The 14,538-nt window shown below is 44.8% G+C and overlaps 1 protein-coding gene across 1 annotated transcript in view; it reads right to left on the reverse strand.

Moving 5' to 3' along the window:
* LOC123643999 (sterol 26-hydroxylase, mitochondrial) overlaps positions 1-10,400 on the reverse strand; it is a 35,600-nt gene extending 25,200 nt beyond the window's left edge. Inside the window, exon 1 of the mRNA XM_045560063.1 lies at positions 9,875-10,400. Coding sequence (XP_045416019.1) covers positions 9,875-10,138 — 264 coding nt within the window. The 5' untranslated portion in view covers positions 10,139-10,400. The remainder of the gene's footprint in view (positions 1-9,874) is intronic.
* Positions 10,401-14,538: the final 4,138 nt, after the last annotated feature.

Genomic DNA, 14,538 nt, shown 5'->3' on the forward strand with positions numbered 1-14,538 from the left:
AAAAGGGTGAAGTGATGGCTGTAGGGACTGGTCATGCTAATTACATGGCTGTGGAAGGAGAACAACACTGTGGTTTGCAGGACATTAGGGCCAATCCTAGGGGGTCAGGGGTGGAGGAAGGGACTATCGCTCTCTCTCAGTTTTCATCTATAGGACATCTAACCCACACTGCTGCCACCACCCTCAACTTGACCGCTGGCCAACAAGGAATCTGAATCTAAGAACTCTTAGAAGCTTTCCAACTGCCACAGGCTTCGGAAAGGATCAGCCTCCATTAAAGACAATAGGACAAGGTTAACTTTCTGGACATTGATTTGGTCTCTTTGGTCTCATCCTGTTGTTGCCAGCCTCTTTTGTACATTTGTCACAGGTTGCTCCAAACTCTTCAGCACAGGTGGTAATAGACAATGGCATTACCCTGAACTTCCCATGGGCCAACTGAGGGGTTATGTGCAGCTGCCAACAGCTATAGTTCCACTCCAGATGGGAAGCCTGGCAGCGATCTACCCTCTAAGTAGGCCGTATTAACCTCAGGGGTCATAACTGTATACAGTTTTATCTGATATTGCCTAAGACAAAAGATTTGGTACAAGCCTCTATCAGTAAATTTAATTAAAGTATCTGGGGAGGATGGGAAGGGTAAAAACCTACCTAACAGGTACAATGAACACTATTTGGGTGACAGGCACACTTACAGCCTGACTAAAGCATTATAAAAGCTATCCATGTAACAAAAACGTTTGTGGCCAGATGTGGTAGCTCATACCTGTAATCCTAGCATTCTGGGAAGCTGAGGTGAGAGAATCACTTGAGCTCAGGAGTTCGAGACCAGCCTGAGCAAGAGCAAGACCCCGTCTCTACTAAACAAACAAACAAAAAAAAAATAGAAAAATTAGCCAGGCATGGTGGCATGCACCTATAGTCCCAGCTACTTGGGAGGCTGAAGCAGGAGGATTGCTTGAGCCCAGGAGTTTGAGGTTGCAGTAAGCTATGATGATGCCACAGCACTCTACCCCAGGCAACAGAGTGAGACCCTGTCTCAAAAAATAAAAACCCAAAGCATTTGTACCCCCTCAATATTTCAAAATAAAAAATTTAGAGTATCCGATAGGGGTAGCCTGTGCTCCTGAGAATTGGTGGAGCTGTAAGGGAATGTCCCCAACCTAGCAACCTTGCATGCAGCTCTGCATACAAAGACTTGAACCACAGTTGATGAGTTCTGGCAGAACACTGTGATCCTCCTGGAACATGAAAGAATGGCTGTTATGAAGCCACTTCTCACTCACCTTCCTAAGTCGCCTGGGAGGCTGTCATGAGATAAAGTTTCATTGCCTCCCTCCTGGGTTCTGATGAGAAATAAGCTTTCTGTCCCAGCCTCCTAAGAAAAGAGTTGCAGAATATACAACCCCTCATCCGTTGCAGTCATCTGCCCCCTTGTATTTTGATGTTTCCTTTTGGTATATGGGACAAGGATCTTGGGGAGCTGGCACCTCTGGCTTGTTCTTCTTTTCACTGTCTATGTAATTAGTAAACTGTCTAAATCTAAAAGTGGCTTATTTTACCTTTACTAGTTGAATGTGTTAGGCCTTGGCTTTGTCTCACATGTGTGAGTTTACATTTCTTTCCTCTACATCAAAAGTCCTGACATTTTTAATTAAAAAAATTATTTCCTCATTGGTTAAAAAGGAATTATATTACTATTAATATTTCATTGCAAAGGTGCACAGTGGCTAGCCCAGATGTTAAGGGTGGATAATCCAAGGAAGCTCCAGCAGCCATTGAGTAGAGTATAGGTATGGTGCCTGGAGGGGGCTAATCTACATCCAAGGCAAGGAGTCATGAACTGGGGTGTGCACAGGCTGGAAGTCAGGGAGGGGAGCTGAAATCCTATGGCATAGGTTGCACATACACTCAATTTTTGCTGTAGAAATTGCCACAGCCTTCAGATTTTCAGAGTTGGGAATTCAAACAAATTTAGGAAAGTCAGCTCCTAGTCCAGGATAGCTTGAAAATTCAAAAATTACACCGAGCCAAGAAGTAGAAACAACCCAAATATCATCCATGAATGGATGAATGAATACACAAATTGTGGTATATCTACAACAGAATATTACTCAGCCATAAAAGGGAATGAGATACCAATACGTCCTACAACATTAAGGCTGGGCACGGTGGCTCACGCCTGTAATCCTAGCACTCTGGGAGGCCAAGACAGGAGGATGGCTTAAGCTCAGGAGTTCGAGACCAGCCTGAGCAAGAGTGAGACCTGTCTCTACAAAGAAATAGAGAAATTAGCCGGGTGTGGTGGCACACACCTGTAGTCCCAGCTATTCAGGAGGCTGAGGCAAGAGGATTGCTTGAGCCCAGGAGTTGGAGGTTCCAGTGAGCTATGACGATGCCACTGCATTCTAGCCCAGGTGACAAAGAGACGCAGTCTCAAAAAACAAAATAAAATCATGCTACAACATTGAGGAACCTTACAAACATTATGCTAAGTGAAAGAAGCCTGTCACAAAGAGCACATGCTGAATGATTCCATTCATATGCAACGTGCATAATAGGCAAAGCCACAGAGACAGAAAGTAGATTAGTGATCATGAGGGGCCGGGGGAGATGAGGGAATGAGGGTGACTGCTAAAGGATACCAGGTTTCTTTCTAGAGTGATGGTTGTATAGCTCTACAAATATACCAAAAACCATTTAATTGTTAAATGAGTGAATTGTATGGTATACAATTAGATCTCCATAAAGCTGTTACCAAAAAAAAACAACCCAGAACATTAAAATCACCTGACATACACCCCTGCCCCATATGATACTGCATTTTGCTGTTCTATTCTCCTATTTAGAGGCCCATTAAGTTTACCAACAAGCAGGCTCTTTAGGGAGACTCTCACGGGTAGCAAAACAACACAAAAGCTAATAGCCCTGAGGACAAAAGTGAATTCACAAATGCTAAGCAGTGTTTTTGCCAGAGTCAACAAACCAGCTCTAAGAGCTGGCAGCCTCCAGCTGGATAAACAGGAGAGACTAACTTCAGGCATAGGCCACTCTTTTATCTGTGCTGACAGATGTCAGAGAGAAGGCCCATTAAGGGTCAAAGGTGAAGAGAAACCCAGCCGGGATAGCCCTGTGCCAGTGCAGCCAAAGTGGCATCAGGAGTCAACCCCAACCCCTTCACACAAGTGACAGGAGGCGCTAAATAATTAGCAGCATTCCCAGGTTCTCCTTGTTCGGCACCTTGTCTTTAATGATCTCTTCCAAGATTTGACCAAGCCAGTGGCAACACTTGGCCTCATGGTGAGCAGGAGTACTTATATTTTTTATTATGAATATTTTGATGTTGAAAATTCAAGAAAATAACATTACAGGCCGGGTGCGGTGGCTCACGCCTGTAATCCTAGCACTCTGGGAGGCCGAGGCTGGTGGATTGTTTGAGCTCAGGAGTTCGAGACCAGCCTGAGCAACAGTGAGACCCCGTCTCTACTAAAAATAGAAAGAAATTATATGGACAGCTAAAAATATATATAGAAAAAATCAGCCGGGCATGGTGGTGCATGCCTGTAGTCCCAGCTACTCGGGAGGCTGAGGCAGGAGGATTGCTTGAGTCCAAGAGTTTGAGGTTACTGTGAGCTGGGCTGATGCCACCACGGCACTCTAGCCCGGGTGACACCCACATACCCCACCCTTCAGAATTAAGAAATATTCATATGTATCATATTTGCTTCAAAGATTTTTTACATGAAAAATGTCAGATACAAACTCCCCTTCTTACCCTTCCCCAGTCCCTCGCTCCCCCTCCCCAGAGCAACCACTACCCTGACATTGAAGTGAAGCCTTCTGTCAATGTTATATATAATTTTAATATACACATACAAAGGTATGTATTATCCAATGGTAACCTATAGTATTTTTGTGTGGTTTCTAATTTATAAAAATGATATACTGTTGTACATATCATTCTGTATTTAACTCTGCTTTTTTTTTTTTTTTTTTGAGACAGAGTCTCACTCTGTTGCCCGGGCTAGAGTGAGTGCCGTGGCGTCAGCCTAGCTCACAGCAACCTCAAACTCCTGGGCTCAAGCGATCCACCCACCTCAGCGTCCCAGAGTGCTAGGATTACAGGCGTGATCAACTCTGCTTTTGAGTTATCCATATTGATACATAAACAGCTTGCGCATTCATGCTGACTGTTGTATAGTATTTTATTACATGAATATATCACGATTTCGTTAACCTCTTGATGGGCATTTAACATGTTTCTGGATTTTTGATTTTACAAACAAAACTGCAAAAGGACATTTTTGTGGATGTGTGCAGCCGTTACTTTAATCATCAGAAAGATGTCTGTTTTAATGCAACCTACAGAAACAATAGGATGAGGGTAGAGGAAATCCTAGAGTGATCTAACAAAAGTCTTTGCCTGGGATGCCCTCAGGAAACCACAAGTACCCTCATCCCCCATGCCCAGCTCCCGCAACATCCAGAGGCAAACCTCAGGGAGCTGAGCGTACCTCTGTCTACAAGTCAGACTTAGCTGGAGAGAACAAGGACAACAGGTGGGGGAATGAGGAGTGGATGATCAGCAAGGGACACAGTGCTGAGAGATGAAGTAGAGGCAGATAGCAAAAGTGAGGACCCAGAGCCAAAGAGGGGTATCGACTAGGAAAGGGTATCAAAAGACCCCAAAATATTATGTTGGATAGGATGCATTTGGTAAGCCATCCTTTTATCTCCTGCTCTTGATTCTCTTGCTGTTGTTGTTTTTTAAAATTGCAAAATGTAATAAATACATGCACACGGTTAAAATTCAGAGTTCAAAAGGGTTTGCAATGAAAAGTAAGTCTTCCTCCTAACTCTAACCTCCAGAGCCCAAAGCCCCTTCAGAAGCAACCATTGTCACCAATTTTTTGTGTGTCCTCCCAGATATTTTATGCATATACCAACATATATATATATAGATGCATACATACCCTACACTCTTTCTTTTTTTCTAATTTTTAACTTTTTTTTTTTTTTTTTTTTTTTTGAGATGGAGCCTGTGTCACCCAGACTAGAATGCCGTGGTGTCATCATAGCTCACTGCAACCTCAAACTCCTGGGCTCGAGCTATCTTCCTGCATTAGTCTCCCAAGTAGCTAGGACTACAGGCATGAGCTAATTTTTTCTATTTTTTGTAGAGATGGGGGTCTTGCTTTTGCTCTTGCTAGTCTGGAAATCCTGGGCTCAAGCGATCCTCCCACCTTGGCCTTCCAAAGTGCTTAGGATTACAGGCATGAGCCACTGTGCCCGGCCCCATACTCTTTCTTTACCCACAAATGATGGCATATTACATAGTTTTACATCTTACTTTCTTCCCATCTCTTAGCAAGCAATTCATATTAACACGATAGATCTATCCCTACTCTTTTTAATGGTTGCATAAAAATACATCGTATGAACGTACCATAATTTAATTAGTCTGCTACTAGGGGATATTTAAGTCATTCTAATCTTCCCCAACCGCAAATAATGCTACCTTCAATATTCCTGAAAATTTCTTTGACCACAGTAGCTTATCTGTAAGATAAAACTCAGACAGTACAATTGCTAAATTAGTATCACGTACATTTTTGGCCTTAATACATAGTTTCAAATTTTCTATCCCTAATGCTTGAGGGCAATACACCCAGTTCTGCCACAGCCTCAATGACAACCTACAGATGTCTGCTAGATGACACTGAAAAACACTCAAGTCCAGTCACAGTAACTGGAGGATAATCTCTGGAAGGCTTGATGGCAACATAAGTGCTAGGGAAGAAAATCCGTCTAATCAAAGGTGTTAGCCAAACTGAAGAAAGAATGTGTTAACAGAATGAGGGTGGTCTTTACAAAATCCATAAGAGGGGAGTCAAACAGCAAGAATTTGGCAACATTTTATCTTCCATTATCCAAGGGAGAGAGATACTTAACCTAATGGAGAGGCACCAGAGAAGCACATTCCATCACGTTTCTCCAAGGCCCAGAGGGAATTTCCTTCCATAAAATTCTACTCCTTGGTTCTGGGTCCTAGCACACCAAGCAGTCCAGCAATGTAGTTACTAATTTCTCTCCCTAAGTACCTGAATCCCAGGAAACCAGTTTAGTGGATTAAAGATGGCCACAGATTCTTTGACATGCCTCCTGTTAAGAGGTGAGGTCTATGTCTTCTCTAGAATCTCAGTGGCTCTCTAACTGCTTTGATGAGTGGAATACAGTGGACATGATGCTGGGCCAGTTTCTAGGCCCAGGCCTTAAGAAAAGGGCAACTTTCACTTTCTGTCTCTTAGAACATTCAATCTGGGGGGGAACCAGCACCAGGTAAGAAGTCTGGCTATCCTACAACTACCATGCTGTGAGGAAGCCCAAGCAGCCACATAAGGAGAGAGAGAATATCAGCTGTTCCGGCCAAACACAGCCCAGGCACCAAATCTGCCATTGAAGAAGCTATCTTGGCCGTTCCAGCCCCAGCAGACATGACAAGCCAGCCAAAACCAGATTCGAGGCCCAGGCATATGGTCCCCATGTGAGCAATCCTAGCCATCTTCAGCCATTCAAGCTAAAGCCCCACTCTATCACGGGGCAGAAATAACACATTTCCACTGTGCCCTGCTCAAATTCCTAACCCTCAAAATTATGAATAGAACAAAATGTGTGTTGTTTTAATCCACTATGATTTGGGTTAGTTTGTTACGGAGCAACAGACAACGGTGTGATGGAGTATTACGATCCTCGGGAGGTTTGATCTCCTGTCTTAGTTTGTTTTGTGCTGCTATAACAGAATACCTGAGGCTGGGTAATTCATAAAGGACAGAGACTTATTTCTTACAGTTCTGGAGGTCCAAGGTCAAGAAACACGTATCTGGTGAGGGCCTTCTTGCTGCGTCATCCCATGGTGGAAGGCAGAAAGGCAAGAACACATGTGGGTGGGTGTGTGTGGAGCTAAACTCATCCTTTTATCAGGAACCTACACCCTCAATAACTAACCCACTCCAGCTATACCACTTGCAGCTCCTCCCCTGTGCCTAAGACTGTGCCTGACATGGGGTGGGGGTGCGGTGGGGGACAGAGGTGGGAAAAACATAGGCAGCCCTCAGAGCTTCACGGCACAATCTCCAAGCCTTATAAACTGATGATGTCAAGAAACATGATACATGAAATGACAAATATGTGCACAGGGCACTGGGGGCACAGGTAGTCCCCAATTCAGGTAGTCCACAATAAGAGCTACAGAATAGATATCTCATCATTCTCAGGATCACCATCCTTGAAAGGTGTAAATTTAAAATAAATTTATGTATCACTTTAACATGTTCAAATTTCATTTTTCTAGAACTCTTGACATTATTTTCATTAGGAAAGAAAAAGTCACTGGCATTTATGGAGTACTACAACTTTTATATGTTTCCGTTCCTACCCCACCCCCTTAAGCCCTAAGCTGATTTTATTACTTTTAAGTGTGCTAATGCAGTTTTTCACAAGTGAGGGTACAGGGGACATTGTGGTTGGCTGCCCCTACACCCATTCCTCCTCCCCTTTGTGTGTTAGCCATCTGGTTTGGGTGGGAGGGACCCCAACCCCAACTTTAGGAGTGAGCCTGCATGCAGCTAAGCTACTTAAGGTATGTCCATCTCCTCCTGGCCACTATGATGGGGTCAGGGGTAGGCAGTTGACCCAGGCCAAGCCAGTCAAACAACTACAAGACAGCAGAGCCCAGAGAGCTACAGAAAAACAAAGATGTTGTTTTGGTAACTTCATAAATCTCTAAAGCAAATTACATCTAAAGGACATTCAACTATGGGAGTTTTACTTTCTATAAGATAACAAAGCTAGCTGCTTTATAGTTTCAGCCAGTCTAAGTGGCCACCAAACAAATTCTAACTGATACAAAGTGAGCAGGTCACTGAAACATACCCTCTTCCTCAATAGGGCTATTAACTGGGTTTTATAGATGTACAACACTCCACTCTTTATTAACTCACATCAGCCATATGTAGTGGGAAGGACTAATAATGTATTTCCCATGGGACAACCCAGGTTCATGTGACCTAAGATGTTTGGGATACAAGGACTGAAACCAGGGGCCTTCTCTAAATCCCAGCCCTAGGCTCACCTTTCAAAGGCCACACATTCCTAGCTTTCTCCTGCTTCTTCTTCCTCCTCCTAAAGCCATCTAGAATGTCTTTGGTAGTTGCTACTCTAGAGATAATCCTGAGCAAATCTCCCCCTGAGAAATCCTGATCCTCACCCTTGGGGCATTCATTGGGCCCCTTATATTTGTAAAGGTTAAATCAAGCACGGGAAGTTAACAAGACTCCGGTTTCTTGGCTAAAGGAGCTGGGGCCACAGGGAGTGATTTTTTAACCATCTCTCAAGATGCGCCTGGCCCTCCAAGGCTCAGAATCATGAGCCCAACAGGAAAGGTCCCAGGAGACCCTGTCCCACCTGGGCAGGTAAAGAGGATGCAGCCCTGGTTGTGGCCAGTTTTGCCCTTCACACCCTCATAGTCATTTTCCCCCTCGTCCTCAACCCCCAGTCTGGCTTTCTGTGGAATATGGCTCCAATCTTCTCCATGCTGCATGCTGCCACATTGAGCATTCGTCACCTGAGACCCTCTGCGCCTCTCCTACCACATATGCCACAACCCAGATAGTGGTTCTCACAGACCATCTTCACTCACCCCCTGACTGCTCAAGAGCCCACCCCAGTCCCTCCAAGGAACCTGGGCCCTTAGCCTGGCCTTGGAGGCTGTTCTCAAGGGCCTGCCGTGTCCCCAGTCCCCACAGCTCCTCTTCAGCTTGCCTCCTCCACAGCACAGACACGAGGCCTACAGACTGTTGGCCAACCCAACCGAAGGTCTGCCTCCTCCTCCTATCAGTGACTGATAGGACAGCCAAATGTCCCTGCAGAGGGCACCAGTGGATCAAAGGCCCCATCCTTCCCCCAACCTTAGAGCCACTTCTTCCGCCAGAGTCCTCTCTCTGAAGTTAACTGTTTATTGATCTATTCACTTCTTTGTCCTCCATCTTCCTCAAAGGAGCATATAAGCCCCATGAGGGCAGGGGCAGGAGCCTCATCTCATGGAATCCCAGCACTTGGAACCATGCCTAGGACACAGTAGGTGCATGAATATTTGTTGAGCATCATTAGAAAGACAGAGGCCACATGAATCCCTTTGGTTCATTTCCTAAAACCTCTCCAACTTAACAAACATTGGTCAACACTGGGTTTCTTCCAGCCTCTGTCAGCTGGCAGAGGGCTATCCGTCCATTCCTGCCTCATCTCTGTGTTCCACTGGGTAAGTCCTTCCTATTGGACATTGATGTTTTAATAACAACAATGCACCCTCTCCTTGCTGTCTGTGAGTTTGCTTTCACTCCCTGAGAAGCAATATTGGGGCTTTTCCCCCCCAAGGGGAAAGCTTGCAAATTTTTAAGAGGCCTCTGTATTCCTGAAGTTATTTCCTTTGGAAGCAGTTTGTGGTAGCCAATATCGCCAAAGAATTAAATACCGATTCTGTACCGTCTGTCAGCTTATACACACGCACCTGCCGTTCTCTTCCTAAGACAGCGCCCTCCTCTCCCAACCTCTGTCCACTTTAAGTCTAGCCTCCAAGTCACCTGGTTGTTGGTGTCCTCCTGAGTCATACCACTCATTGTCCTGTTCATTTCGGCCCAAGAGTTCTGTCAGCACTTTGCACATTGTCCCTATAGATTTCCAATTTATGGCCATAGACTCAGTGAGTACCCAGTTCAGTGCCTGTAACCTTCCCTTTTTGTCCAACACCCCCTCCATCTCCAGCCTGTCTGTCCCTGCCCACCCCCATCTCCGGGTCGTGAGGCTCCCGCAGGGTTACCTGGAGCCGGTGCAGGCGCAGAGCATAGCCTTGCACGAACAGCTGAAATAAGAAGCGCAGCTGCCCAACACTTGGAAGCTCCTCTGGGTTTCGTAGTCGCCGCCTGCCGCCAGGCCCGGCTACAGGAGCCTCGGCTGCCTTATCCGCGGGGAGGGCGGCAGGGATAGCGGCCTTGGTTCTGGCCCCGAGTGGGCAGAGGCCACGGCCGGCCGCTCGCATCCCCAGCAGCGCCCACCTCAGCCTGGCGCAGCCCAGCGCAGCCATGGGTCGCACTCGCCTCTGATCGGAGCGCGGAGCACCTAGACCAACGCGGGGGGACAGCAGGGCAGGGGCGGGTTTAAAGGCCGGGGTGGCTCGGGGCGGGTCCAGCAAGCCTCTTCCTGGTCACTTTTCTACGCGGCCCTCACTCCCTCCAAAGCAGGATCTAACGAACACACCGGAGCCACCTTCTCCAGCTGGAAGCCCCCGGCGCGGGGAAAGGCAGGAGATGGACGGGGTGACTTCGCGGGGGGAGACCCACAGCGCTCCGACCAAGGCCGCCACCGCCACCGCCTCCCCACCCCGCGCTCCCGCGGACTCTCAAGAACTTTTTTTTTTTGTCTGAACTCTGGGCGGGCGGGAATGCAGCGAAGTTCTCGGAGGCCCAGACAGTTTCCAAGACCCGGAGGCCCCAGCCAGGGAGACCCGGCCTGCCTGCCGGATCGCCACCCGAAAGCGCCATAGCCCCCGCCCCCGTGGATCTCGCGTCCCTGCTGCTGAGGCCAAACTGCCCGCTTGACTTTTCCTAATAGCCTCCCGGACTGATCCCGGAGTCCAAGGGCTGAGCGAGCCCGCAGGCATCTGATTCCTGGAAAGGTGAAGCTGAACAAACAAATTTAAGGATTAGTGGTTTGGGGGTTTTGCTTTGTTTTTTTAAATGCAATTCTCCCCTACACACCCTTTACTGCCCTGTCTGCTAAGGCAGGATGTTTAAACTGCAGGTTGAGACCAGATTTAGTGGGTTGTGATCAGAGTTATACTTAATAAAATGAAAAGAATAAAAAGTACAGAAAACTTATTGCAAGAAGAAATAGTGTCTCATGAATCCTTTGTTTCACGTATATTCAAGCCAGGCACAGTGGCTCACGCCTGTAATCCTAGCACTCTGGGAGGCCGAGGCGGGTGGATCGCTCGAGATCAGGAGTTCGAGACCAGCCTGAGCAAGAGCGAGACCTCGTCTCTACTAAAAGTTTAAAGAAATTATCTGGCCAACTAAAAGTATATACAGAAAAAATTAGCCGGGCATGGTGGTACATGCCTGTAGTCCCAGCTACTCGGGAGGCTGAGGCAGGAGGATTGCTTGAGCCCAGGAGTTTGAGGTTGCTGTGAGCCAGGCTGACGCCACGGCACTCACTCTAGTCCGGGCAACAGAGCGAGACACTGTCTCAAAAAAAAAAACAAACAAACCCACAAAGTATAGTTTTCAAAAAGTTAAAAACATGACTCATGCAAATATAAAATAAACACAGGTTCAGAGATTATCCAACCCATGATTGAAGGACCCAGCTGGATGGTAAATCTGGTTCTAAGAGCATTGGAAGAATGGGTAATCTGTAGGCAGCCAGAGGGGAAAAGAGCACCTTAAATTCAAACAATTAGACTGACAGCTGAGAGGCTAGGTGTGGATTTCTTTTTATTTATCCTAGGGTTCCTAGTTTCTTGAATCTGTGGCTAAATGTCTTTTATCAGTTTGGAGAGTTTTTTCACCATTATCTGTTCAAACATTACTTCTCCCCATTCTTTCTCCTCTCCTAGGATTTCTAGAATTTGGGTGCCTTTCAAATAGCTAGTTTACAGGTAGCTTAATACCTTGAACAGTATTTCACTAAGTTGCTTAGGCTGGTCTTGAACTCCTGGCCTCCAGGGATCCTCCCACCTTGGCCTCCCAAGGTGCTGGGATTACAGGTATAAACCACCAAAGACCTGCTTTTATCTCTGACAGTTGCTTGAAGACACTAGCAATCCAGGAGCACCTGAGTACAATTTCAGGAGTGAGATGGGAAGTGCTTTGAAGCTGAGCTGCAGTTCGTTAGAGGGCTAGTGTATTTCCGGTCCTTAATCCTTTTAGCTTCCAACCCAAAGTTCAGACATGAGAGATCATGGACTCCAGCTTTTCTTCCCCCAGCCATGTGAGGGTCTATCACTCAGCTTCTCAGCTTCCTCTTCTGAAAATGGGAAATACCATTAATAAGAAAGTGGTCCTAAATGACTAATTTACCTCTGGAGTTCTGCCTTCAAGTTTTTGCCAGCTGTAAACTCAAAGCAACACACTCTAATCTTTCAATGACAAGGCCCTGAGGTATGTTGGAAGTTGTATATCAACATGTATAGAACTGTATCATTCTTTTTTAAAGCCACAAATGGACCAGGTGTGGTGGCTCACACCTGTAATCCTAGCACTCTGGGAGGCTGAAGCAGGAGGATCGCTTGAGCCCAGGAGTTTAAGGTTGCTGTGAGCTAGGCAAATAAAAAAACAAAAACGCTAAACCCACACATTATTCCAATGCATGGATTAACCACAATTTATTTCATCAGTATCCTACTGATTTACATTTCTGTTGTTTCCAATATTTTCTTTTCTTTTCTTTTCTTTTTTTTTTGAGATGGAGTCTCGCTCTGTTGCCCAGGCTAGAGTGCCGTGGCATCAGCCCAGCTCACAGCAACCTCAAACTCCTGGGCTTAAACGATCCTACTGCCTCAGCCTTCCGAGTAGCTGGGACTATAGGCATGCACCACCATGCCCGGCTAATTTTTTCTACATATTTTCAGTTGTCCAGCTAATTTCTTTCTATTTTTAGTAGAGACCGGGGTCTCACTATTGCTCAGGCTGGTCTCGAACTCCTGATCTCGAGCGATCCTCCCGCCTCAGCCTCCCAGAGTGCTATGATTACAGGCGTGAGCCACCGCGCCCAGCACTCCAATATTTTCCTTATTTATACAAATGATGCTGCAATAAATATCTTTCTATATTTGTAATTTCACCCATGTGCAAATATGTGTGTGCAATAAATCCCTAGTAGTAGAATTGCTGGTTCAAAAGACAGGTACATTTAAAAGTGCGAAAGCTCTGTAGCAATTTGCGTGCTCTTGAGCCATATTTGAGAGTTTGTTTCCCTATACTCTCCACTACATAATGGTATCAAACTTTTGATCTTTGCCAATCTTATAGGTAAGAAATATTTCTTATAATGTAGTTTTGATTTGCCTTCGTCTTATTATGTGTAAAGTTGAACATTTTTGTATATGTTTAAGAGCCATTTTAATTTCCCTTCTATGAATTCCATCATGTTTTCATTTTATTTTATTCATTTATTTTTAAAGTTTTCTTCAAATTATAAAAACAATTTTTGCTATTTAAAGATTCTTTTGTTGGGTAAGAAAAAAAAAACCAGCTACATGGTATTCTGAGAGATACTTTGAAATAAAAATAGCTTAGAATGACTGAAAATACAGGAATGACTAAAGATATACCAAACAAATGCATTAAAAATAAAATAGGAGGCAGGCATAGTAGCTCACACCTATAATCCCAGTACTTTGGGAGGCTGAGACCAGGAGTTCAAGACCAGCCTAAGCAACATAGTGAGACCCCATCTCCACAAAAAATTAAAAAATTAGCTGGGTGTGGTGGTGTGTGCCTAATGTACTACTAGCTACTGGGGAGGCTGAGGCAGGAGGATTGCCTGAGCCTAGGAGTTTGAGGTTGCAGTGAGCTGTGATGATGCCACTGCACTCTAACCTGGGCAACAGAGTGAGACCCTGTCTCCAAAATAAATAAATTAATTAATAAAGTAAAATAAAATAGAAGTGAAATATTAAAATCAAACTAAATCCAAGGCAATTAAATACTTCAAATTTACAAAAGGTACCATCCATCAAGAATATTTAATAGTCATGAACCTTTATGTACCTAACAACAGATCTTCAAAATATAAAACAGAAGCTGTTAGAAATACAAGAAAATTTGAAAAATCCACAAATCAATAATACTTTTGGGATACCTGAATGTGCTTCTCTCAGAATTTAACAAATCAAGTAGACAAAAATAATTAAGGCTATAGAGGATTTTAAAATGAAATTAATACATTAATAAACAAAGACTAAATATTTTTCAAAAATACACATGGAACATTCAGAAAAATAAACAAGTACTAGACCATCAAAAATATTTCAATAATTCTAAAAGGCACAATATATACATGCTCATCACAATGTAATAACATTATAATTATATAATTATAGTTTAACAACAAAAGAATGACCCCTTTCAAAACACAAAAATACCCAACTATTTTTTTTTTTTTTTTTGAAACAAAGTCTTGCTCTGTTGCCCAGGCTAGACTGCCTTAGCATCAGCCTAGCTCACAGCAACCTCAAACTCCTGGGCTCAAGCGGTCCTCTTGCCTCAGCCTCCTAAGTAGCTGGGACTATAGGTGCTGGCCACCATGCCCAGCTAATTTTTTGTTTCTATTTTAAGTTGGCCAGCTAATTTTTTCTATTTTTAGTAGAGACAGGGTCTTGCTCTTGCTCAGGCTGCTCTTGAACTCCTGACCTCAAATGATCCTCCCACTTCGGCCTCCCAGAGTGTTAGGCTTACAGGCCTGAGCCACCGTGCCTAGCCCCAA

Source organism: Lemur catta, chromosome 8, assembly GCF_020740605.2.
Source record: "Lemur catta isolate mLemCat1 chromosome 8, mLemCat1.pri, whole genome shotgun sequence".
Lineage (NCBI taxonomy): Eukaryota > Metazoa > Chordata > Mammalia > Primates > Lemuridae > Lemur > Lemur catta.